This window comes from Emydura macquarii, unplaced genomic scaffold (assembly GCF_026122565.2).
Source record: "Emydura macquarii macquarii isolate MOO-44397 ecotype Brisbane River unplaced genomic scaffold, CSIRO-AGI_Emac_v2 contig_1253, whole genome shotgun sequence".
NCBI lineage: Eukaryota > Metazoa > Chordata > Testudines > Chelidae > Emydura > Emydura macquarii.
The window spans coordinates 102105763-102130618 of record NW_027131390.1 but is presented as its reverse complement, the minus strand read 5'-3'; the positions used below and the strand labels follow the sequence as shown (position 1 = coordinate 102130618).

The 24856-nt window shown below is 42.2% G+C and overlaps 1 protein-coding gene across 1 annotated transcript in view; it reads right to left on the bottom strand.

Moving 5' to 3' along the window:
* SEMA5B (semaphorin 5B) overlaps positions 1-24856 on the bottom strand; it is a 150598-nt gene that overhangs the window by 78883 nt on the left and 46859 nt on the right. The window contains exons 4-6 of the mRNA XM_067549633.1: positions 16945-17007; positions 3544-3642; positions 1982-2195 (exon numbers count right to left, since the gene is read on the bottom strand). Of these exons, the coding sequence (XP_067405734.1) occupies positions 1982-2195; positions 3544-3642; positions 16945-17007 (376 nt within the window). The remainder of the gene's footprint in view (positions 1-1981; positions 2196-3543; positions 3643-16944; positions 17008-24856) is intronic.

Genomic DNA, 24856 nt, shown 5'->3' with positions numbered 1-24856 from the left:
TACAAGAATTTAAAAGAACCTGGAAGAGGTTTGAAGCATGCATTTTAATCAGACATTAAGCAAAGCTTTAAAGTGTATATTCTTTCATACCAACAGTCTCTGCAGCAAAGGACAAAGTTTGGCCAATGAACAATATTTGACTGGAAGGGAAAAAAGCTGTTGATTTTACAGGCTGTTTTTATGATGCTTATGTCGGACTAATGCTCAAAGGAGGAAGAAAAATGTACAGGAACTTTTTTAAAGCTATAGCCCAGGAGTGAGGAGGAGAACTGAGCACAGGGGAGGTAATAGGAAATCAGGAGAGCTCTGGTGAAGTTGCAAGCCAGGTTTACGCTGGAAGGCAGTATAATAAAGTAAAAAAGGGCCTCGCAGAATAGCTCCAATCAGACTTTCATAGATACATAGATTTTAAGGTCTATAGGACCACTGTGATTGCCTAATCTGATCTTTGACATAACATGGGCCAGGGAATTTCACCCTGTAGTTCCTGCATCAAGCCCAGTAACTTTTGGTTGAACTAGAACATATCTTTTAGAAAGACACCTACTCCCAATTGACCGATTTCATGAGATTTCAAATCCTCCGCCTTCCTGTATAACTCATTCCAATAGTTAATTACCCCCCCAGTTAAAAAGACACTTTATTTTCAGCTTGAAATAGTCATTTTAGCTTCTAGCCACTGATCTTATTATAGCTTTGTCTGCTAGGTTAAAGAGCCCGTTTCTATCAGGTATTTTCTCCCCCTGCAGCTTCTTATAGCAGCACAATCAAGTCACCTTTTAACCTTTTTTTTTGAGTAAGGAAAATAAATTGTGCACAGCAAGGGAGGTTTTCCAGACCTCAAATCATTCGGCTCTTCACTGGAAAATTCTCCAATTTTTCAACCATCCTTTTTGAAGTGTGGACACCAGAACAGGACACAGTGTTCTGGTAATGGTCTCACCAGTGCTGCATATAGAGGTAATACTACCTCCCTACTCCTACTCAATATCCCCATTTATACATCCAAGGTTTGCATTAAGTCCTTTGGCTACAGTGTTGCACTGGCAGCTCAGCTTTGCTATGCTCTTTTTTAAATTCTCTTTTCAGATTTTCTTTCCTTCCCTTGAATTTTTCTCAATTTTTTTTTCTTTTTTGTTTGTTGGCGCAGGAAAATAGATATACAGGAGAAATGCTGGGACTTGCCTCCTAATGGAAAGACAGTGACACAGTCCAGCACCTTCTCCCTCTGGACACTGCTTCACACTGCATCCCACAGCTCTGCAGCAGCCTAGGTAAGTCTCACCAGCATCTGGAGAGCAGACGTGAGCACTGCCATAGGTTTTGATCCAAAGCCCACAGAAGTCAATAGAAAGACTCCCACTGACTTGAATGTGCTGTGGATCAGGCCCCACTAACCAGGGGACATAGCAGATTCTCCATCACTTACATCTTTCAGTCAAGACTGGGTCTCTTTTGAATAGATATGTTCTTGCTCAACCAGGGCTCAATGCAGGAATTACTGGATGAATTTTTACGGCCTGTGTTACACAGGAGGTCAGACTAGATCATTATAACGGTCCCTTCTGACCCTAGCATCCATGAATGTATAATAGGATGGGGCTTTATGTTGACTTAGTTTCTCCTCATTTTGGGCCTGATCTTGTACTAATGCCATGCACCTTCAACCTCTTGCAAAATTTGGCCAATCACATGACAACATATGTAAGCCATAGCTGATCTCCAATTCTGTGAGTGGTACCCAGAAGTAAAATGTCTTTTTCATGTTCAAAAGAGAACACTTTGGCATCTCAAGGCCTAGCAACCTAAATCTGTAAAAAGTACTCTAAATAAACCACAGTCTCGGAGTCGTATTAAATTCTCTGAAATCCCATCTCAATTCTGGATTCTGGTACAAAATGAGGGTGAGGGAGCTAATTTACTAGTCTACCCCATTGCTTTCAATACATTTATTGCTTAGATTTGACCAGCAGGACTTTACCATTAAGCCATTTGGAGTTGTATTGTGCAGTCCGAAGTGGGGGAACGTTTCCAAGGCTGCGGTAAATAGCAGGATCCCGTCCCGAGAAATCAATTACAGTTGCAGCATAGAGTTCTCCCCGTGATGTAATCACAGCTGTTGAGTTGTGTCGAGGGTCATATGGGCATCTAGCCACTCCATTTATTTTGTCAATGGTTTTGCTAAGATTTCCTACCTGTATTTAAAAGGAGAGAGAAAGTGGGAGTAAAAAGTTTTATAGCTGGCTCTTCTAACCATGCACACAGATTTCAAGCTTTCCTCGCGTACCTAGTAACAACCACCATATTCAAAAACAACAATAGGCAATGGTAAGAAGATGACATTGTGGATGATTGTAAATCAGTGGTCAAATTCACCACATGCAGAGGGCGAACACAAAGCCAGTGCGGTGCATTAGCTTCAAACCAGCTGGCCCTCTGCAAAGAGGTGATTTGCACCCCTCGGATGACAGCTCGCCAGTGTCAGTGGAGTTGTAACCCACATACATCAGCTGCCTGTTTACCATCTCAGTCGCTGGATGTCTAGGTTCCTTTTGTTTCCAGTCTTACATGTTGGCATTTTTTAAATCCCTGTGGACCTGCTCCTGCTCCTTTTATTAGTAAGGAGAGCTTTGTCATTTGCTTTGGTGGAATGCTATACAAGTTGGAATTCCAGCAAACAGGGCCGAGTCTCGTGGAAAATAGTCTTTGTAGTGCTAATGAGACAGCTGCAGGGGCCAATCCTGATTCTGAGGGAGAATCTCTCCTGCTAGGGAGCTGCAGAATGCCCCATTATTTAGTCTGCGTCCATGTGCCCTGAATCCACCCAGCTCAATTGCCATCTGGGACAATCTGTGTCTTGAGAAGGGTGTCAAAGGACGGAGCATGCCCCATGCACATCTCCAACATCCTAATACAGAGACAGCTTCCAGTTCACGCTGACTGAGCTAGGGAAGAACCCTATAGAGACAGGAGATACACGTTGCCCGTCTTCCCTAGCTGTCAGCAGCAGGCTTATTAGCAAGGGAAAAGCAAGAAAGGGTCATGAAAGGCGTGAAGTTTCAACAGGCCTCTAATTCCTCTCACCCTCCCCCCCAAAACCCCCATGATATTCATGGAGAAAAATTCCATTCTTCAGAGCTCTCCAGCATTTGGGGCCCTTCTGCCCTGCTCCCTACAAGGGGCTGGAGTGAGGACAAGAAAAAAAACTTCTCCCAAAACGAATGGATAGTCTAAATCCAAGCCTCCTCCACCATCCACAGGCAACCTCCCACCTCAGAAAGCACTGCTCTACGGAGAGTGCAGGACTCACAAGGCCACAAGTATTGTCTTGTAGCTGAACCCAATCCTTATATATACCATCAGCCTCATTTCCAGCAAGGCGGGGGAAATCACAGCAAAAAAGAGGCAATTTCAGCTGAATTTTGAATATTTATTCTGCAATAGGAAATACTTCCATCTTTGCCTCAAAATGACTCAGCTTCTCTGGAACACACTCTCATCTCTTTCCACCTCCCCACCCCCCCAAAAAAGACAACGACAGACCTGTCTGCTGGAACACACTGGGGAGAAGGCATTGGTACCACAGGTAAAAACCTTCTTGCCATACACAATCAGCACCCGCACATAGTTCTGGCATTCCTCCTGCAAGAAGGGAAAATACAAACAGGCCATGTGAAAGGGGGACAGTCAAGTTAGGAGTTTCATTACAAAACCCTCATATTTTCTTTAATTGTGCTACAGCCCAAATATACCCTAGAGTATTAATTATCTTTGAATAGCATCCAAGAGCCCTGATCAAGGCCCCATTGTGCAAAGTGCTGTACAAACACACAGCTCTGTACAGCCCACACTCCGAATGAATAAATCAGACATAAAAACAAATGACCAACGTGCAAAGCAAGATGGCCAAGGAGATGTTAGAAACCCAGCTAACTGGTTACTCCTCTCAGCCCATCCCCGCTGCAATCCCTTGAAAGGACTGTAATAATCTCATTTCCTTTTTACCAGTCATGCTAATGGCTCACTTTTGGCACTTCAGCTAGCTTGCAGAATGAGGGAGTGTCTACAATAGGACATTTTGTACCCATTTTCATAGCAATGGTGCAACTCTGCCAGCATAATTAATGGCAAAAGCTATAGTGCAGACCAGGTGCCTTGCCAACACTGGAGTTCACACTGTTGCTAGCAGCAATGTAATTGCACTGTTGCTGTTAAAACAAGTAAGAAATTCTCTACTGTAGACATGCAATGAGGCCTACTTGTCTCTAGGCAGCTCCACCACTTGCTTTTCATGCACTGGGACAAACCTCAGTCTCAACAGGGCTGTGTTCTCAGGAGTTCCACAGGAGGCTGGGTAAAACAAATTACGCACTCCAACCCAGACCACAAGCCCCTCTTTACATCTGCAACTGGGGACTCCGGCATGTAGCAAACAGCTGACAGATCTGCACAGCAGTAAATCCATAGTCCCTGCCCCCGTTCCCCAGAACCCCTTAACAACTCAACGGAGTATGAAAGATGTCCTGCAAGTCTGACATCAGAATCATGGCTTAGGGTCTCTCTCCATCCTGCACTTCAGAGGGAAAAGGATACAAGCAATTGTTCATACACTGTCATTCTTAGGGTACACATGGTAAAGAAATCAAATAAAATTCTATTGTAAACAGAAAAGGAAACTTGTTAAAAATAACAACCTCATCTTGGTTACGTTGGATGCTTTGCTTCATCCCTCCCCTCTCCCCGCTCCCCCCCACAGCCCACTCCCTCTACATAATAATTTGCCACTAAACTGAGCCCACAACTGCAGACACAGCTCCTTCTTTTGTGACTAGGAATTGTGCCGCAAGCTCCCCTATCTCCAAGTCCTGCATGCGGCCGATCACTTCCCTGAAAACTTCATTTGCAAGATTCAGCCATGTGAAAACACTCCATATCATCTGGGAGGGAAGAGTCTTGCTCAGCTGGATTAAGTCCTATCTCCTTTCATTTGCTACATGGAAATCAACTTTTCAAAGGGCCATATTTAAGGAAAGGCTACCAGTGTAAGATAAGAACGAGGTACCGATGTGTAGAATATTTGGGGATTATTTTTTTTTTTGGATAGATGCTACCAGGCAACAGGATCTGCACTTTCAGAGCTAGTCTGAGAGCACAAGGATTCCATGTGAAGGCTGCTTTGCCGTGGAGTAGGTACTGCAAAAACTCTGGGGGTTTTGCCTGCATTAGGACTGCAGATTTGGGTTCCACAACTGTACAGGACCAAGAACACTTTGGTCAGTGGCTGCTATATAAATAACTAGACATTTGGGCCCAATCCTCTTTCCCCACAAAATTTTCTATTTAGGATGTGGGGAAGGTTCAGCATCTAACCCAGGATGCAGATTTGTACCCAAATTCTAGTCTCAAAGAGGCCAATCCAACTCCACCCCTACTCCTAACTTGCCCAGCCTTGCGGGGTTTGTAATCAGCATCTGCTCTGAATTGGCCACTGTTGTTTAATTTGATTTTTTGGGGGTAGCCTGTCTTAGGGATGCATAAAGCCTTGCATGGGTTCCTCTTTTTATTATTGTAGAAATCTAAACAAAATGAACAACATTTACAGAATTTGCCTCTTTCCCACAGAACAATATTCTGGACCTACACTTTCATTTTAAAAAAGTTCTCACTTCCTGTAAATGGATGCTACAAGGTCTTCCTGAGTCTGCCAGCAACAATAAGCAGCAAAGTATGTGACATGCATCCGACCCCAGGGCAATTAGAATGCTCAAAGTATCCCAACCTGTCTGGTAAACTACCTGTATTTTTGCCTGGTTAAGCATGGTTTTTAATTTTGTGCTCATTCTGGCAAAAATGAAGGCCATTAACCAAAACAGAAGGTGAATGGTTAAGGAATCTATATCGAGGAGGTCTTATCACTATGGTCTGAGCCTGTAGCTTTACCATTCTGGCCTGTGACTCAGCCTGCCTGCTCCTGATCGTGTTCCGCAAAGAACATGCTCAGCATGGGTAGTGGGTTAAAACAGAAGCGTTTGACAGCTGGTATTTTTCATAAAATTGAATGAACTGAATCTGCTAAATTTTGATTGGTTGTAACTGGTGGAAGCGAGAGCAAATAGTGGACATTTTCTACACTGCTTGGGAGGAGGAGGATGGGAACACTGCCAGGCAGAGCAATAGCATGGGGCAAATGTAATGCTTATTCCTACTAAATAATTGCCTAGAATCTCTATAGCTTCTTTAACTGAACTAAGCCTCTTAATGACAATAACAATGCTGCACACTTTTGGAAGAAGAGCACTGACAACATAGGACTTTCTTTCCACTGATCTTAAAGCATTTTCCTTGATTTTATTTAAAGCCTCAGAACATCCCTCTGAAGCAGGTAAGCATTATTCTCCCCTTTTTACAGGAAGGTGAACTGTGACAAAAAGATGTTAAGCGACTTGCCTAAACTCACGCACATAGAGTCAGTGGCAGCTCTGAGAACAGGACCCAGGACTCTTGACTGGCAATCCCCTCTTCTAGTCACCAAATAGCACTCCTTCCTACACATCCCTAAAAATAGTACTGTATTAATCTGACATTTTTCAATGCTGCCCCCACACTCTCAGTTGCCTCAGTCTGTGCTATGTGAAAGCCTCAGGCAAGAATGATGCGGAAATATTTAGATTCACTGGCTTGCATGGAGATTTCTCTCAAAACTTCCTTGTGTGCTTAACATGACCCCCTCCCTCCCATTTCACCAACTCTTAAAATATCTTTGTAAAAGAACGGCCTTCTACCCACAATCTTTAGATTTACCACCTTGCCCACAAGACCTGAAGTCTCTCTGAAAAGGAATCTGTGGCTGTATTTGATACCGGCTCCCTTTAACTTAAATTTGTAACTGTGGGCAACTGGTTAGTGAAATTAACTCTCAAATGCTGCAAAATAACCAGCTCCAACTCACAGCCTCTGACTTGCCACCATCTTAGACATAAATGTTTGACGCATATAGGAACTATTTATTGAATTTTGCTAGTTAGATGTGGATCAACTACTATTCTAAATAGGCATGGCTAAATCCAAATAGGTTTTGCTCCTAGTCACAAAGTTTGGCAAGCCAGACTCCAAGCTATGTAATGACATAACATTTATGTCACAATCTGAAGTCATGACACCAGCCCAGATGAACCTGTGAACAATCAGCCTGTGGAATTCATTGCCACAAAGTATTATTGGGTACAAGAGGTTCATAGGATTCCAAAATAAGGACCAGACATTTATATGGCTAACAGAAGCAGCTCCCATTACAATAGATAGGATTTAAAAAAAAAAAAAAAAAAAGAGGGTGGAATTGATATAAACCCTCATGTTTACTGCTCAGAGAATAAGACAATCTCAGACTAATGGAGTTGTAAAGAAACTTCCACTATGGATAGACTATTCCATAATTACCCACTTTGGGGTTCTTTCTGTGTCCTTTGAAGCATCTGACACTGGCTACTCTCAGAGACAAGATACTAAATGAGACAGACCGGGGAATTACAGACCAGTCAGCTTAATTTCTGTACCCAGAAAGATAATGGAGCAAATAATTAAGCAATCAATTTGTAAACACCTAGAAGAGCACAAGGTGATAAAGAGTCAGCAGAGATTTGTCAAAAACAAATCATGTCAAACAATCCTAATAGCTTTCCTTGACAGGGTAACAAGCCTTGTGGATGGGGGCAAGTGGTAGATGTGGTATATCTTGACTTTAGTAAGGCTTTTGATACTGACAAACTAGGGCAATACAACCTAGATGGAGCTACTATAAGGTGGGTGGAAACTGTTCCCAGTGAGAAAGTATCAGTGGTTCACAGTCAAACTGGAAGGGTCCCTCCGGAATCAGTTCTGGGTCCAATTCTGTTCAATAGCTTCATCGATTATTTAGATAATCACATAGAGAATACACTTCTAAAGTTTGTGGACGATATCAAGCTGGGAAGGGTTGCAAGTGCTTTGGAGGTTAGGCTTAAAATTCAGAATGATCTGGATAAACTGGAGAAATTGTCTGATATAAATAGGATGAAATTTAATAAGTACAAATGCAAAGTAATCCACTTAGGACAGAACCATCAATTACACACATAAAAATGGGAAATGACTCCCAATGAAAGAGTACTGCAGAAAGAGATCTAAAGGTCATAGTGGATCACAAGCTAAATATGAGTCAACACTGTTGCAGAGAATCAATCATCATTCTGGGATGTATTAGCAGGAGTGTTGTAAGCAAGACAAGTAATTCTTCCGCTTTACTCTGCGCTGATTAGGCCTCACCTGGAGTAATGTGTCCCATTCTGGGCACCACATTTCAGGAAAGATGTGGACAAATTGTAGAAAGTCCAGAGAAGAGCAACAAAAATGATTAAAGGTCTAGAAAACATGATCTCTGAGGGAAAATTGAAACAACTGGGTTAGTTTAGTCTGGAGAAGAGAAGACTGAGGAGAGACATGATAACAGTTTTCAAGTACATAAAAGGTTGTTACAAGGAGGAGTGAGAAAAATTGTTTTTCTTAACCTCTGAGGATAAGATAAGAAGCAATAGGTTTAAATTGCAGCAAGGGCGGTTTAAGTTGGACATTAGGAAAAACTTCCTAACTGCCATGGTAGTTAAGCCCTGGAATAAATTGCCAATGGAGATTGTGGAATCTCCATCACTGGAAATTTTTAAGAGCAGATTAGACAAAAAACTTGTCAAGGATCGTCTACATCAGGGGTGTCAAACTCGCTGATGGTGACGGGCCAAATTCTCATAAACTGCACTTCACGGGGGCCATGCAATACCCTCTGCCAAAAAATTCGGGCCATCTTCCCCTTTTCGGCGGCGCAGCATCAGCCCTTTAAGGTGGCGAGATTTCACGGGAGACCGTGTTGACGGACTGAGTACATTGCCGCTTTAAGGGATTTCTCTGTGTCTGGCATCGACGCTTTAAGACATTTCACGGACTCTTAAACCGGCAATGCCGTAGGCAGAGAAATCTCTTTAATTGCCAATGCCCCTCACTTAGGGCGGCAGCACGTCTCAAAAAAACTGGCCGGACGCGGGCCGGATCAAAAAGGTTCACGGGCCGGATGTTTGACACCCCTGGTCTAGATAATACTTGGCCTGCCATACGTGCAGGGGACTGGACTAAATGACCTCTTGAGGTCCCTTCCAGTTCTACAATTGATCTGACCCAGCAGAGATATTTCTATGTTCCTAAAAAGCATACGCACCAAGCTGCTGGGCTAGTACTCAATCCACTAGGCCACACTGCTTCTGTGTTAGTGAGAGAACTTCACTTAAGCCCTCACTTGCAGTTCCATAGAGTCATAGATTCTAAGTTTAGAAGGGACCATTGTGACCATCTAGTCTGACCACCTGTAGAACACAGACCATAGAACTTCCCCAGAATAATTCCTAGATCAAATCTTTTAGAAAAACATCCCATCTTGATTTTAAAATAGTCGGTGATAGAGAATCCACCAAGACCATTGGTAAATTGTTCCAAAGGCTAATTCATGGTTAGTTTTTGTTTCCATTATTTTGATCTATGCCACCCAGTTTAAACCTTTGCTATTTTGTTTTACTCATTCCAACATTTGGCTCTAAAGACTCCATGAATGACGTAATATCGACCACCAAGATATTAACAGCAGGCTTTATTCTGGCATTTACACCTTCAGGCTTCTCTGAAGTGTCACCAAGAGCATTTCAAACCCAAAAACAGAAAATGGCACCTTTCTCCCCTCCCCCCATTACTGCCCTTCTTTGTCTGCGAAGATCAGCACCGGAAAATAAAGGGGTCTGAGGTCGCTGCTGGGCTTAAATTAAGATAAATATCAAAAAGCATTTTTCAGCATATTAAGAACAAATCTGCTGTAGATGCTTCCCAAGGCATCTCTGAACACTGGGGGTTTGAAAGTTTATAAACCATTAATCTCACTGCACAGATGTATTTTTCCTTCTGATGCCCCCATTTAATTTAATTGGGACCTCCCTTTGAATAAATCATTGGGAGCTGTGTTTTCTGTTTGTTTTTTATTTGGTTTTTAGTCATTTGGCTCAAGATGATGTTCAACAGGTGAGCTCAACATCTTAGCGGATCATGAAACTAGCATCATGTAAAAATATAAACACGTGATATAATGGGGAAGGATCTGTTCTGGATGATCTGTTGCCCTTGACAAAGAAACACAAACTATTCAGATTGCAAAGAGGCAGAGGCATGGGGTCTGTGATGGTTTTACAAGGAGAAATAGGATAATACTGAACAATGAGGATAATACTGAACAACAAGATGAGGACTATGATCAAACCCTTAATGATAAGATCTTGACTGTGGATAAATGGAAGTATATTTTCACGCAATGCACAATTAACCTGTGGAACTCATTGCTACAAGATGTCATCCAGGTCAAGAGCTTAGTAGCATTAAAAAAAAACGGAATGGGAGTTTATATGGAGAAAAAGATCGTCTAGAGTTGCAATAGCAAGGATTTTATTCCATGTGTTTTGGAAGGGATAAAAACTCTCAGGCTTCTAGGTTTCAAACAGCCTCTAATCAAAGGGGATGAAGAGGCTAGGAAAAAACCTTCCCTGTCAGCAGGTTATTCCATAGCTACTATTGAAAGGTTTCTTGCATCTTTCCTTTGAAGCAGCTGTTACTGGTGCTGTTACAGTGAAGATACTGGACTGGATGGACCATTCATCTGAGGCCTGGTCGACACTGGAAAATTAGATCAGTTTAACTTCATCAGTCGGGGTGTGAAAAATCCACACCCCTGAGTAGCATAATTTAAGTCCACGTAAGTTCCTGTGTAGGCAGCACTAGGTTGACAGAAATTTTTTTCCATCGAATTAGCAACCACCTCTTTAGGAGGTAGCATTTACACTGAAGTGCCACAGTTGTTCCGTTGTAGCACTAAGTGTAGACTAACCCTCAGTCAATATGGCAATTCCTACATTCCTATCCTCACAAGAGAGGCATTGGAAGCCACATTGCCTGAGTCATTTAAAAGCAGATCAGACCAAATATTGAAGAATACACAGTGGGGAGAGACTCTGCAGGGAGAGCATCAGGGGATGGACTCTAGACAGGCCCTGGCTGGTTTTTCTGTCTCTAATTCTAAGATCCAGTATTTTCCACCGTAACTTACACATTCTGTCAAAGACTCAGCTATTTCTCCTGCATTCAGTCAGTGCCATAGAAACATTTCTTGACAGGGATGGGAATCTGGGAATCTCTATTGCATCAGGGTGTGTTTCAGTTTCCAGTTACATCTCTATAAATGTAAAGACAATGTTCCTGGCCCTCTCACTGCAGGGACTGCGAACGCGAGTGCATTCAGATGCACGGGTTTGACTATTCCTCTTGAGAGTCTGGATTTGTTGGGAACAGAAGACTGCTCGAGTGGAGAAGCCCTGACAAGATGAAATTCTGGCTGGTAATGGTGTGGGGAAGCCTCTGAGAAGTGTCAATTTCTACTCATGTGTAACAGGGATAGCCAGCACAACGCAGTCAGCCAGTGTGCACAGACAGCCCTCCCCAGGCATGCCCCCTAGGAGTTCTAGGGCACTGCCAGCAAGACCCAAGCAGATTATCTCTGCCCTCTGTGTGAGCGTGGTGGAGTGAGACATCAAATGAAAGCTTATATCCTACTGGTCATCATAAGCATCACGTGAGGTACATACGAATATGTTAGAAGTTACATGCATGAACTAAAAGTAGGTTTAAACTATGTAACCAGGCAGAGGTGATAAACTTGTTTTTTCCGGACAAAGGAATGTTGGTTCACCTGTCTGCCTAGGTCTCGGAAGTAAGCAGGATAAGCCAAACCCAATGGGAGGCACATTTGCACCTGAGACAAACAAGACAACCCAGTAAACTGGATGATGGGAAAACAGCATGATGTCAGCATGCCACAGCACAAGCAGTGGGGGAGATGGGTCTTATCTGGAAGCTCACTTCAAAAGGATCCATGTCAAAGGTCTACTAGACTATAAAAATGAAAAAGGACCATTTTGTTGACCATCACTGAGGGAGCAAAAAAGATGGCAAGTTTTGCTTTCATAAAAATTGGATCCTGGCCCTGAGGGCAGGACTGGTGACACTGATAAATTGCTTTAGGTGAGCGACTTTCTTTAGACAGGGATTGTAGCCTGCTAAAGTTATGTTTAGTCTCTTAAAAGTGTGTTATACTTTTGTTTTAATTGTACCCAATTCTGTTTCCACCATCCCTATTCATTACCACTTAAATCTCTGTTTCATAATAAACTTATTCTTGGTTTTATTATAAATTCATCTCAATGCTGCATATGAAGTGAAGCATGACTCCTCAGCTGAACCAAATAGGCTGGTGTGTACACTTTCTCTTTGGAGATGGCACACTTGGTTCTTTCTGTGAGTGTCCAGTGATAGGGGCTGGATGCTACAGGAGAACGCTCGTCAAGAGGGCTCAGGGATTAGGTTGCACCTAAAGATAAACTGCAAGGCAAACTAAAGGCTAGCAGAGCTTCTGAGGAGATGGTTTGGGTGGCTATGGGACTAGAGTGACAGACAGCTGTCTCCCACTTTAGCACCAGTATGTCTTTCTCTGACGCAGGATGGGAGGGAAGGGGAAACAAGGTGATTTATAATCCTGAGAGTGCCGAGAAAGTGTCACAGCTTCTTCTGGCCTCTTTTCCTTCTGGGCTAGCAGCACTGAAGCTCACACTCTCTCCCGCTTCCATTTACATCACCCACCTAAGAAACACCTTAGCACAACCCCAGACCCATTGGCCGAGGTCACTTGATTGGGTCCCCTTAACTGGCCAGAGGATATCCCAACTGAGTGACCCAAGACTCTCCTCTTCTACTCATACTCCCTCATTCTACAGTACTCCCAGCCTAAAGGTGCACCAATAACAATGTATTGAGCCTGTCTCTCTCCCATGGCAGCATGGTACAGGGCATTAACCAGCAGAACTCCACGCTGTTCCCTTTAAAGCCATTTCATTTTAAACTACAGCAAACAGAGTTAATTTATTTGCTGCAATCCATCCTTTTTTTTAAAAAGCCACCACCTTCCAGGCTTCCAAGCACAGCTATTAATATGCTTTCAGATATTTATATTTATTTCCTTAGACAAACAATTCCATTAATCAGCTTAGCCTGCATCCCAGCCAAGGTCTCTTTCCGCAGCGTGCCGCCGATACCAAGCAGGATTTGCTAATGATTTTCCAGCCAGTTTTATTTTAATGGACCTCGTATCAAACTTGGGCATCAATCCTCCACTGCCAACTTAACGGGAGCAGAAGGAACACAGGATCAGGTCCTTGGAAAAATTATAATGGGTAAATCCAGACTCATCTCCCTGTTTATTTATATCCACCTAACTAGGTATTTATATTATATGCCCCCTGTCATATCTCGTTCATGTCCTTCCTAATGGGTGTGAAGGATCCCGGATGAAATGGAACTAAGAGGAGCATGGAAATCAGCAGAGCATGGAAATCAGCCTGAAGAACATATTCTCAGAGCCACTCACAGCTGGGGATAGAAGATTCCAGCCCACAGCACACAGGAATACCTGTGCCAACCCCATTTACCTGGGCTCAGCACATGGGAAAGACTGCCCCACACATGCATGAGAGGAATCAGAGCACATTGCTGATGAACCATACAAAGAATGCCAAGGAATAATAAGGTGGTATTTCTTCTAGTTGAACTTTTAGTCAGGTGTTCCCCTCGGTAAGATTTATTGCTCCCCAATCACTATCAGCTCATTGTCTCTCTTTTTCTTACCCCAGTGTTAATGACAGCCATACAGCCTGAGACTCTGACAACTGTCCATTTCAGGCAGCCTCCACTGAAGTTTGCCCACACAATCCCCTCAGTCCCTAGTGGGAAGGCATGCCAATTTGGAAAGCTAAAAATAATTCAGCACTTACTGAAAAGCAAGATGCTCAGAGAGCTGCCAGTCTCCAGGTGCTATGTAAAATGACCAGCTATGGGGTCTGATTGATATGCAACCAGAGAAGAACCTCAGCTAATAACAGACTAAAAAATACTGAATGCTGAACTCCTCACTAGTGACCATGAATGTGTCTTTGACTCAGTGGTGTCAATTCTCCCTGTTACTCATTCTAGCCACACCCTCAATGTGACATCACTTGAAAGACCAAGAAAGAAGCAGCACAATGTTACACGATACTCTGCCAGCCAATCAGGTGGCACTTTAAGATGTTGGTTTTATCCTACAATCCCTAAGTGGCTTGGACCTGGTTACCCGAGCAAGCATCTCGTGCAATAGAATAGGTGGTCAGGTGTAGGGTTACTACAGTTATTAGTATCATGGCAATATATGAGCAGATCATGTATTTTGTTAAAATTTAATTTGTGACTTGTATTCTTTGTACTATATAGTTTCACTAGGCTGAAGTTCCAGGCAGTCTACAGTAAGATTTTCTAAGCTACTCGAGGGATCTGATTTAGGCTCTCAAGTGCCAATAAAATGAATGGGATTTAGGTCTTGTCATACCTTAGGTGGCTCTGAAAACCCCTCCCTGAAAAGCACAAATAAATAAATACACATTTGGATGGGGGAACTAAAGCAGACTGGTTAAGTAACATAGCCCAGGCTAAGGGGTAATTGATGTCAGGAACTCTTGACTCTGTCTATCTCTTTGGCCCTCATTATTATGGTATCCATGCACCTCACAATCTTTAATGTATTTCTCTTCACAACGCCCCTGGGAGGTAGGGCAGTACTGTTATCCCCATTGTATATATATGGGGTACAAAGAAACTAAGTCATTTGCCCAAGGTCACTTAGGAAGATCATGGTAGAGGAAGGAATTGAACCCAGTCTCCCAAGTCTCAAATGCACACCATAATGTGCACCATAAACCACTGGACCATCCTTTGTCCCTTCTTCCAAGCTCCAGGTCTTGTTGTGAGACCACTAGGCAACACCTGTCTGCACTTAGGGTTTCTAGTAGTTCAGTGCCAATCTGACTAACTATTGTCCACAATAAGGTGGATTCAAGACATATCTGCAAACAAGGCCAACTACATGCATGAAGGTCCCCTAAGCTATAGCTCAAAATGAATTTAAACTCAATTTTTCAGAATCCTCTTGTGAAATGTTTGTCAAACATTTTGCAATGTAATCTGCAGGAACAGAGCAGTCAGCAAAAGAACAGACGCTCAGACCCGTGTTTATCCAGTAAAAAGATAAAAGTTAAATTAACATACAATGTGTTCAGTTGAGTGCATGGAAATCTCACACACTGGGTTGATCGGTGGCTTGACAAAATAATTCTTGGTTATAAATTCAAGTACTTCATGAACAACAGAATGCCATTTTCCTCTTGCAAATTCCACACTGAGCGGTAACAATAAAATGCTCACTTTAACCTATATATTTTTAAACATAAGTACAGAAGATTTCGGATTCAACTTGCAAAAGTTCCCAGTGTCTTGATTTTTAAATTCTCTCCAGTTTTAGTTGTTTTTTCCCGCCGGAGTTCATCCTTTACTGGCTAGCTAGATTACTTGTTTGCCTCCACATTGTATTTAGAGTGATCATGATGTTTATCTGTATAATGTAGATGCTCTATAATACTCTAATTCAGCGGTTCTTAACCTTTTTTTCCCAAGTACCACTCAGGTCAGGTACAGTAGTACTTGACCTGACTGTACCTGACCCGAGTACCACTCGGGAAAAAAAAAGGGGGGGGACTTTCAGCGGCAGTGGGGTTTCGCGGCAGCGGGGAGGGGACTTTCGGCGGCGGATTCAGCAGCACGGTACGGCTCGCGTAGCACCCAGCCTTCTTCGAAGTACCACTGCTCTAGTTGATGCCCTATGACACTTACATTACTTAGCTACAACTTTACTGGAGATTTAGTATTAGAAGTTGGCCCACGTTGCAAAATTCAGGCGAGCTGATTTTGGGTGCTTAAAAATTAATCTGATACATGGAAGATAACAAGCTAATCTTTTGGTTAAGGCACTTGACTGGGACTCAGGAAAACTCAATTCAAGGCCTGGCTCTTCCACAAACTTCATAGGTAAGCTGTTCCGTTGTTCTCTGCCTCAGCTCCCTATCTGTAAAGCAAGGATAATGATACTTCCTTTGTTTGTCTGTCTGGTTTAGATTACTGTTTTTTGTGGCAGGAACATTTTTTTATTATATGTATGTACATCACCTAGCACAATGGGACTTCGATCTCAGTTGGGGCTTATTGGTGCTATTGTAATACAGTAATAATAATTTCAAACATCCCAAAGTTTCCAAAATTCAGATCCAAGGTTTTGTTTTGGCTTCTTATGAAGGCAGGGGCTATTTGCCAATTGTGGATGCAGCTCTGAGTTTGAATCAAAACTATCTACAAATGCAGGTGTGTTGGAATCCAAGCCCTTTATATGAACTGGTTTTGGTTTGACTTGCATTCTAGGAGTCTGAATCTATCTTATAAAGAATGTTGTGAGGTCTTTGATGTAGAAAATTGTTTTGTGTCATCAGATTAAACACTGCAGTTTGAGTGAATTATTACCAGGACATGTGCTCGTCTGCAATTAAAGCCGAACGCAAACCCACATGGCTGAAATCCAGAATCTTACTGCTTCACACCAAGAGTAAGCTGACCTGAACTGTCTCAGCTGTACAATAAATGTTAGTCCTGGTCTGCCACCATCCTGCTCTCTGATTTGCCACAAATTACGTCCCCTCCAGCAGTGAATTACCTTCAAATTTCATGCAGAGCAGGTCTAATAACTGGAACAGAGGGCCTTTGAAAAGGCTTGTTCTATGTAGTTTATGCATTTGTTGTGGAGGCTCTAAAACACTGCAGATTTACAAACTTGAGCTGGTGTCAGATGTTCCCTGCATGAATTTCCAAGGGTGTGAAGCAAATAATTTAACCGCAGTCTCTTTGTGTCAAAGCAAAACTTACCTCAGTTTTTCCTTTACTCTGACAGGACCTCCTGGTGTCTTCATCTGAGCCCCATTCTGTTGCCTGGGAAACCAAAATGTACAAGTCACATGATAATAGCATGAACTATTGCTTCTTGGCTAACCCACATCTGGAGACTCAAAGAAACAAGAGCAAGCATCTCAAGTCAATTTATGCAGTGCAATTTACAGCAGGCATTGGGACAGTAAACATAATGTCATATATATCATTCTTGTTGAGCTCAAAGTGCAAACAAATGATAAATAGATGAACCATCCAGAGATTGAGGCAACTAACACAGTAACAGAGAACAGATTTTAATTTGCATGTAAATACAACATTTGACTATAATTCAAGAGGAAGGATCCAATACAAAAACCCTATATTCCAGGATTTTGCCCTTTTTGAAGGTACAATGCAGTGTAAAAGTACCAGTTTTAAGCACTAAATGGAACAAAACAAAACAAAAATTCCTTACAGCAAAGTCATAGGTATTCAACAATAATTTTGCACAAATCTTTAGTTTTCTTAAAAGCACCCCAGAGATAATCACCCTACTACTGAAACTTAATGTTAGTCACACTGCAAAATCAGTTGGATAAGATGAGAAATGGAGTTTCTCAGGGATATCTTGGCCAGGGAATATGGGGGAAGAGACCTCAAGGTGACTGTACAGCTAATGAAATGTGGAGTGCTTGCCCCAGATCCTTAACTGGTGTAAAATTGCTATGCTACACTGCCAACAGTATAGCTTTGCAGATTTATACCAGCTGAGGATCTGACCCACAGTGACTTCTTTGAAAGAAGAGTCAGACCCCAGCAATATGGTATCAGACAAAGAGCAACTTCCAGTTTCAAGAAACACCAGCAACAGACCATCTTCTCAATTCTCCCCCACCCCCCAAGCATTTTTTTTAAAATAACAAATTCAAGCACATATTCTTAATTTTAATAACTGGTCATGAAAATACACACAGACATGCATGCTGTATTGTTCTGAGTGCTAGAAAAATACTCCCGCTAACAAGAGATAGGACAGGATTGCAATATTCAGATATGGATCCAAACTCCCCTAAAGGAGCCAGGGTTTTTTCCAGCCCATTACAAAGGCTGGAAATAGCAGCAAAGTTTCCCCCCAACTTTCTGACCACTCCCAATATTTTAATATCGGGTATTGCCAAAAAAGTGTCCCCTAGACACATGATGAACCCAGGTTTCTAGGGGAGGCAGACGGGTGCTTGCAGAAAAGAGGGGATCTATTAGTTTCCCCAATTCAATAAAATAAACTTTCTCCTAATCACAACCAAGGATAGAGGTAACACCACCCAGTAAGCACATGTATATTAAGCAGCACTTTTTAGGGAAATTTCAGGGAAGTTTGTGACTGTTTTTACGTTGTTCCTGAAAACTGTGCTTTGTATATCATCATCAGAGCACTCTGTTCAACTTGGAAAGTTTGAAGTGTGTATGTGTGCGCGCTTGGGGATAAGTCTCCACTGGAAGGGACAGTTTAGCAGTAGAGGAATGACACCACCAGAGGCAGGGAGAGGACTTCAGCAGTCCACTCAGTCCAGATGTGGAATTTTAACTGGCAACTCGCATCAGAAAGGGGCACACAACAGTTATGGGCTTGGATTCTAAGTTCTGGTTCAGTCCCATCTCCACAGTCAGCTCGCTACAATATTCTCTTCCCTCAGATCAATTTTTGACAAGCTCAAAAAAACCACACCACACAAAACTCCAGAGCAAAGGGCTTATTTGATGGCTTTCTTCCCATTTCAGAAACACCAAGAAGGAGCACCCTCCTTTACAGCCCCAGTTTAGCATGACAAAGGACAAAATTAAAACAAAAATCACTGGTTTCTTTAGCAATTGATGCTGCTCCTCGGGAAATACCCTGGGCCCTCTAGGACAGCAGCAACGTAACTGAGAACAGAATATGGCCCTCTATAGAAGAGCATCTACTTTCCACACACCAACCCAGCTGAGCTAAGTACAAGTACAAGTCCACAAACATAGTGCAAGACACAGCACAGATACATCCCTAAAATGTGTTTTTGGGGCTGGATTATTTTCGGATAATATTGTCCTCAGGTTCTCCCAAGTACCCTGATGAGGCTGCTGATAACAGGAGCCCTTGATGATAGAACAAATTATTGGAACATGTTGCCGATGACTGCACCATTTGTCAATTCACCTTTCATTAGAGTCAAGAGAATAATTAAGCACTAAGGCAGGGTACATCATGTTTTATTAGGCCAATATACACACCTCAGGTGAGCTCTGAGGCACAGGGTTGAGGGCTGAGTGACTCCACTGACTTCCAGAGACTCAAAGACCGTATTCAAGACCCTGCGAAGGGGAACCTGGAGCATCTCGTCACTAATAAAAATATAGCTGCAAAACCAAAAAGCTAATATATATTTAAGGAAAAGTAATTGTATATCAGTGAATGAAAGTGCACCAAGGGTCTGTCTCTCAGCCAACTGAAGTCTGGCCATTCATTCTAAGGAGCTCTAAAGCGTCCCATGAAGGGCCAGGATTTTGAGTTCTCAGCCTTTTTAGCATTTCTCCTGTCCTTTTGCACTCAATTTGTTCTATCTGTTTAGATTCATCTGCAGGCCAGACCCCCTTTCAGCTCCACAAACACTTCACCATTTCTTCTTTCCATTTCTGCTGTCTTAAACCTCCTGGATGTACCCCTATCCCAAGCCTCCCTGAAAACGGCTAGTGCTTCAGTGTAAGCTTGTCCTTTCTACTTCCCTTCCAAGCCTCTCCTTCCTGGAAGCTCCTTATGAAACCTTCCTCCTCCCCTAGACATATTCAACACTTCTGCTTCAGCCTTGTATCTCCCAGTACCTTTCAGAATCTCTTCAGTCAGTTCCAGAGGGGTAGCCGTGTTAGTCTCTATACAGCAAAAACAACAATCTTCATGTAATGAGATAACCATTCCAAGTTCCGATTCAGACCCAGTTTGATTGTGTCAAATTTGCAGATGATTTCTAGCTCAGCAGTTTCTCTTTGAAGTTATCTCATTACAAGAAGTAATTGTCACTGTTCATACACCTCCTAATCAGTGGTTGTGAATAGGCCTCAACTACTCTAACTGAATGGACTTTGCTTTTATCTACCTTCCCCATAGTTGTTACTTACCCTTGGATATGTACATATATACCTCCTATGTGATTTCTATTCCTTATTTCTGACGAAGTGGGTTACAGCCCACGAAAGCTTATGCCTGCAGAAATTAAATTTGTTAGTCTTTAAAGTGCTACAGGACTCTCATTGTTTCTTCAGTCAGTCTTTCCAACAAGACATATGTATTCTGAGACGTATTGAGTCAATAAAGCACATGTGTGTCTGGCTGGGTCTCTCTGTGGATTTCTCATGAGTACTGATACCTACATAACTGGCTTAGTACCAAACTTTGTGGGTAAGGCACCCTTGCATTCATTTCAGTTCCTGATCACAATGAATATTGCCAGACTCACCACCACGCATTTCCTTAGCCCCTAGTAAACAAACAAACAAAAAGTTATTTCTATTTATTTCTCACAGCTGTCTATGCACATATAGCTGAATGGCAAAATAACTAACTATCAGCTTGTTCCCCACCAGGCTAGAGATCCTCTTGATTCTTCACTCATTTTCTCAGCTATTTGAGCCACTCAGACTTCACTGCCCAGCAAACATATACTGGACTATTTCTGTACCTCCTGGTATACATGTCAATCAGGAGAAGAACAGCAGATGACTATGAAATGACATGGTGAGACACCAACTCTCACGGAAAATAGAACCTGGATGGTTAAGTGATTGAAGCTAGTAGGAGGATGCAGAGCAGGAAAACAGGAGAATATGAATGTTCTTCCAGCTGCTTCATCATCTCCCACATGTTGATGAAGCAAACAGTATTTAGCAGTTTGAGGCTAGACTGATTGGGGGCACCAGTTCTTTACTCTCTATATTCTTTCCCCTTGACGTTCCACCTCTTCACACCTATCTGGAAGGCTTCCAGCCTCCTCACTGCTTCCCTCTTCCTATTTCCAAACAAAATTTGTGGGTTTTCTTATTGTCAATGGTTCTGGACACTTTGGGGACCTCATATGCAACTATGTGATCCATATGCAGAATGAAGAACGCCCAGATTTGTACCAAATGAGTTTGAATGACTAGCCCAAGGATACACCAGATTTGCCTTTGGCCCAGTAACACTGATTTGCAATTTATAATTAATTTGAGACTGCGTTTGAATGTGGTAGATTAAGCTCACAATAATCCCTGTATTATACTTGGACTACAAAGATACAGTTTTTGCCCAGAACTAAGGTGTCATTTCAGAAATTGAAAACAAAGACTATAAAAAATAAGTTACACTGCATATGTATTTGGTAAATGAAACCCACTTTTAATTTCTAAAGTATCTCATTACAAATCCATCCATCTGTTACCATCCTCACTTCCATTAAATACGTGTTCCACACAAGCTGCTGACAGCCTTTCGTGCCTGCAGATTGGCCCAAAATAATGCTGCTCTCTCCTGTTTCCATTAAGATCTTTTGTTTTTAAATCTTATGTTATTTATATCTAGTGGTGGTTGGAATGCACATATTGCCAACACATGGCCTGATTCTGCAAGATACCTGACATCGCCTGTAAGATCCTGAGCCCCATCAACTCCTACAAATGTCAATGGGAATGGAAGGCACTCAGCACGTTGCCAGATCAGGTCTGCAGGGACTGCTAATGGCACAATGGCTTTTCAATCAATCCACAGGAATATGTAGAGGAGGCTTCTTCCATCTGCCCAGGGGGAGAGGAGGAAAGGTGATTTTGGTTTCATGTTTGCTCAATGTAGGGCACCCTGAGCAGAGGCTGCTAGCTCCATCCACCTGCACTGAGTTATGCACGAGGAAGGGAAGCAGGAGTTACCGTGCACTGAAAACCTGAGCTGGCAAAGTTATTTTTCCTCTGTGTATTTACTTACATCTTCCTTTCCCAAACCCTAACGCAGGTTTGTATCTTCAGTTAAAATTAAGAGACACTACAAGGAAGCTTCCAACATTCCTTATTCCTGAAAGTTGCTGTACTTCTCCAAAAAAACTCCAAACAGACTTCAAAGAGAAACTGCTGAGTTAGAAATGATCTGCAAACTTGACACATTCAAACTGGGTTTAAACAGAGATTTGGAATGGCTCTCTCATTACAAGAGGTAAATTGCTTTGCTCACCCATTCTCGCCTCCTACTCAATGACTGTCATTAGACCTCAAGTACCCGGCTTTCATCCACCTCCCCCATTATTCTCTATGCACTTGTATATGTATATGATGATCCTATGTTTCTCATTTCTACCTCTGCATCTGACGAAGTGAGCTGAGCCTCACGAAAGCTTATGCCTGCTAAAATTAAATTTGTTAGTCTTTAAAGTGCCACAGAACTCTCGTTGTTTTTGCTGTATACAGACTAACACAGCTACCCCTCTGGAACTCAATATATACACAATTGCTGATGTGGACAAACTACTTTATAAGGCCATTTCTATGCTCATAAATATTTGGTAATCTTCGCAGAAGACAAGTCGACACCATTGATGACAATGCTGACCTACCCTTTATGGGAAAATTCTGTAGTGTTTAAAAGGAAATGATAACTTTTCTATAGGAGTCTTATAGAATTTAAAAGAAACGACTTCTATTAGATGATTCTATATGTTGGATCAAGAAAACCCTTTAGAATGGAACTCATTTCACTTAGGGTTCTATATAAAGTACTATAAAAACCTATGGTTTCATCCTCATTAAATTCTATAGGACTTAGCCATAAAGGCCTGCTGAGCAGTCTAAAAGTGCAATGTTAAAAGTCCTTTTTGAAGCCTTAGCTTTTGTCTCTGAAGTGCCAGGGACATTTGCATTGCTCTATAAACAATTTATTGAAATCTAACTTCTTAATAATACAGAAGAGAAGCTCAGTGACCTAAAGGCTACTTCTGAAGTTCCACAGCAGTTACATTTATTAAAACTGTGGTACACAAGGCTGATAATCAGATAGATAGAGCTGAAAGAGAATATAATGCTGTGTCTCAGTAAATAGACTAGCTACATATTGCGAGGGCAAATTACAGAACATTGCTACAGACTGTGACACCTATGAGGAATGGTCTCGGAATTCAGCAAATTAGTGTTTGATGGTAGCAGAAGTGGGGAGTGGAGAACTGCATGGCAGTTAATCAAACCGCTAATTAATTTCCCTTCAATGATCTCTAAATCCTTAGATGTGATAAAATGCAAGTTGTATATTTCGTTTTCAACCCAAACTAACCACACATATCAACACAGGTCAGCGTGACAACATGGCTCTACTCCAGGTGGCTGGGCTCACCATATGTGCTACAAGTCACCTGCAGAAGCTGAATATTATAACGTAACATTTAGGAGGCAGGAAGGATATATACTGGGGAAAAGAAGAAAAAAAAAAAAGGCCCAATTCACCATTACCCTGTATTAGTGAGTCTATGCATTTTTCACTAGTCCAAATCAATGCACAACGATCAGGGCAACAGTGAATCAAACCCTCTGATTATAACTAAAAACAACCTATTAAAATGGTGCGCCTGATTCTGCTCTGACACTAGTCTTAGACTTAGTGCAACTCCTGATTTACACCAGTGAAAGATCAGAATCAGACCCCTATGTTTAAGTGACATTAAGGGAAGGCATACACCAGCCACAGGAAGAAAGTTCTCATTTAAGGCTTGCACTGGCACTGTAGGTATATTGGGACTGAGGTAAACAACCTAGCCCACAAAGACTTTTATCAGGGCCCTTGGACACTGAGAAATGGTATACCCCCAAGTTAGCTGCTCTACAAGAGTTGGACAAATCAGCTACATCCACTCTTCTTAAATAAGTCAATAGACAGGACTGATCAGACCTTCAGATTAACTGGTTTTCCCCTCTCCAGTTGTATTTATTTTAACCATGTTTCAGTCTCATATTCTTTTGCACCATTTATTCATGGCAGGGTCTGTTTCCCTTCCTACCATTTGACTGTCTTGTCTATTTAAATGGTAAGTTCTTTCAGACAAGGACTGTCTCTTACTAGTTGTTTGTACAGTGCATCACAGAATGGGGTCTTGATCTCAATCAAAACAAATGGGACTTTCTGCAAAGTAAGGTAGACACAATATCGCTCAGTCTTCAAATGCAATTGAAGTAACCCTTTTTTGGTGAACTACTTCACCTGCTATGAGTTCTTGCTAATGCTGGACTTTAGTTATTTCTCTCTCCTGAGTAGCTGCAATTATCATTTATTATTATTATTTATTTGTACTACAGAAGCTCTCAGAATAAGTCTACACAAGGAGAAAAAAAATGCAGCTGACCCAAGTCAGCTGACTTGACCTCATGGGCTTGGGTCTGGGACTTTTATCCCTGTGTAGACACACCCCCAGAGGCCTGAACTGAGATTGTATTGGCACTATACAAACCTATAGTGAGAGACAACCCTTGACACAAAGTGCTTACCATCTAAATAGGCAAAACAGGCAAATGGTGGAAGAGGAAACACACAGGCACACAACCAGGTCACACAGCAGGTCAGCGGCACAGCTAAGAAGAAAACCAGTTCTCTTGATTCCCAGTGTACAGCCTGGTCCACAATACCACCCTGCCGCCCAAGTTTCTTTTTGTATAGCATTCTTCATAGTAGAATGCTTCTCAGCCACCAGGTCAGTGGTACCTGGAATGGAGCAGCATGGGAGGTTTTTAAAAACATGTTAGACAAACACCTGTCAGGGATGATCTACATTTAGTAGCTAGAGCAAAAAGGACTGGATACAGGACTCATAGGTCATATTCTTAGTTCCAGCACGGATTTGTTGTGTAATCTTAGGCAAGTCAAACACCTCTGACT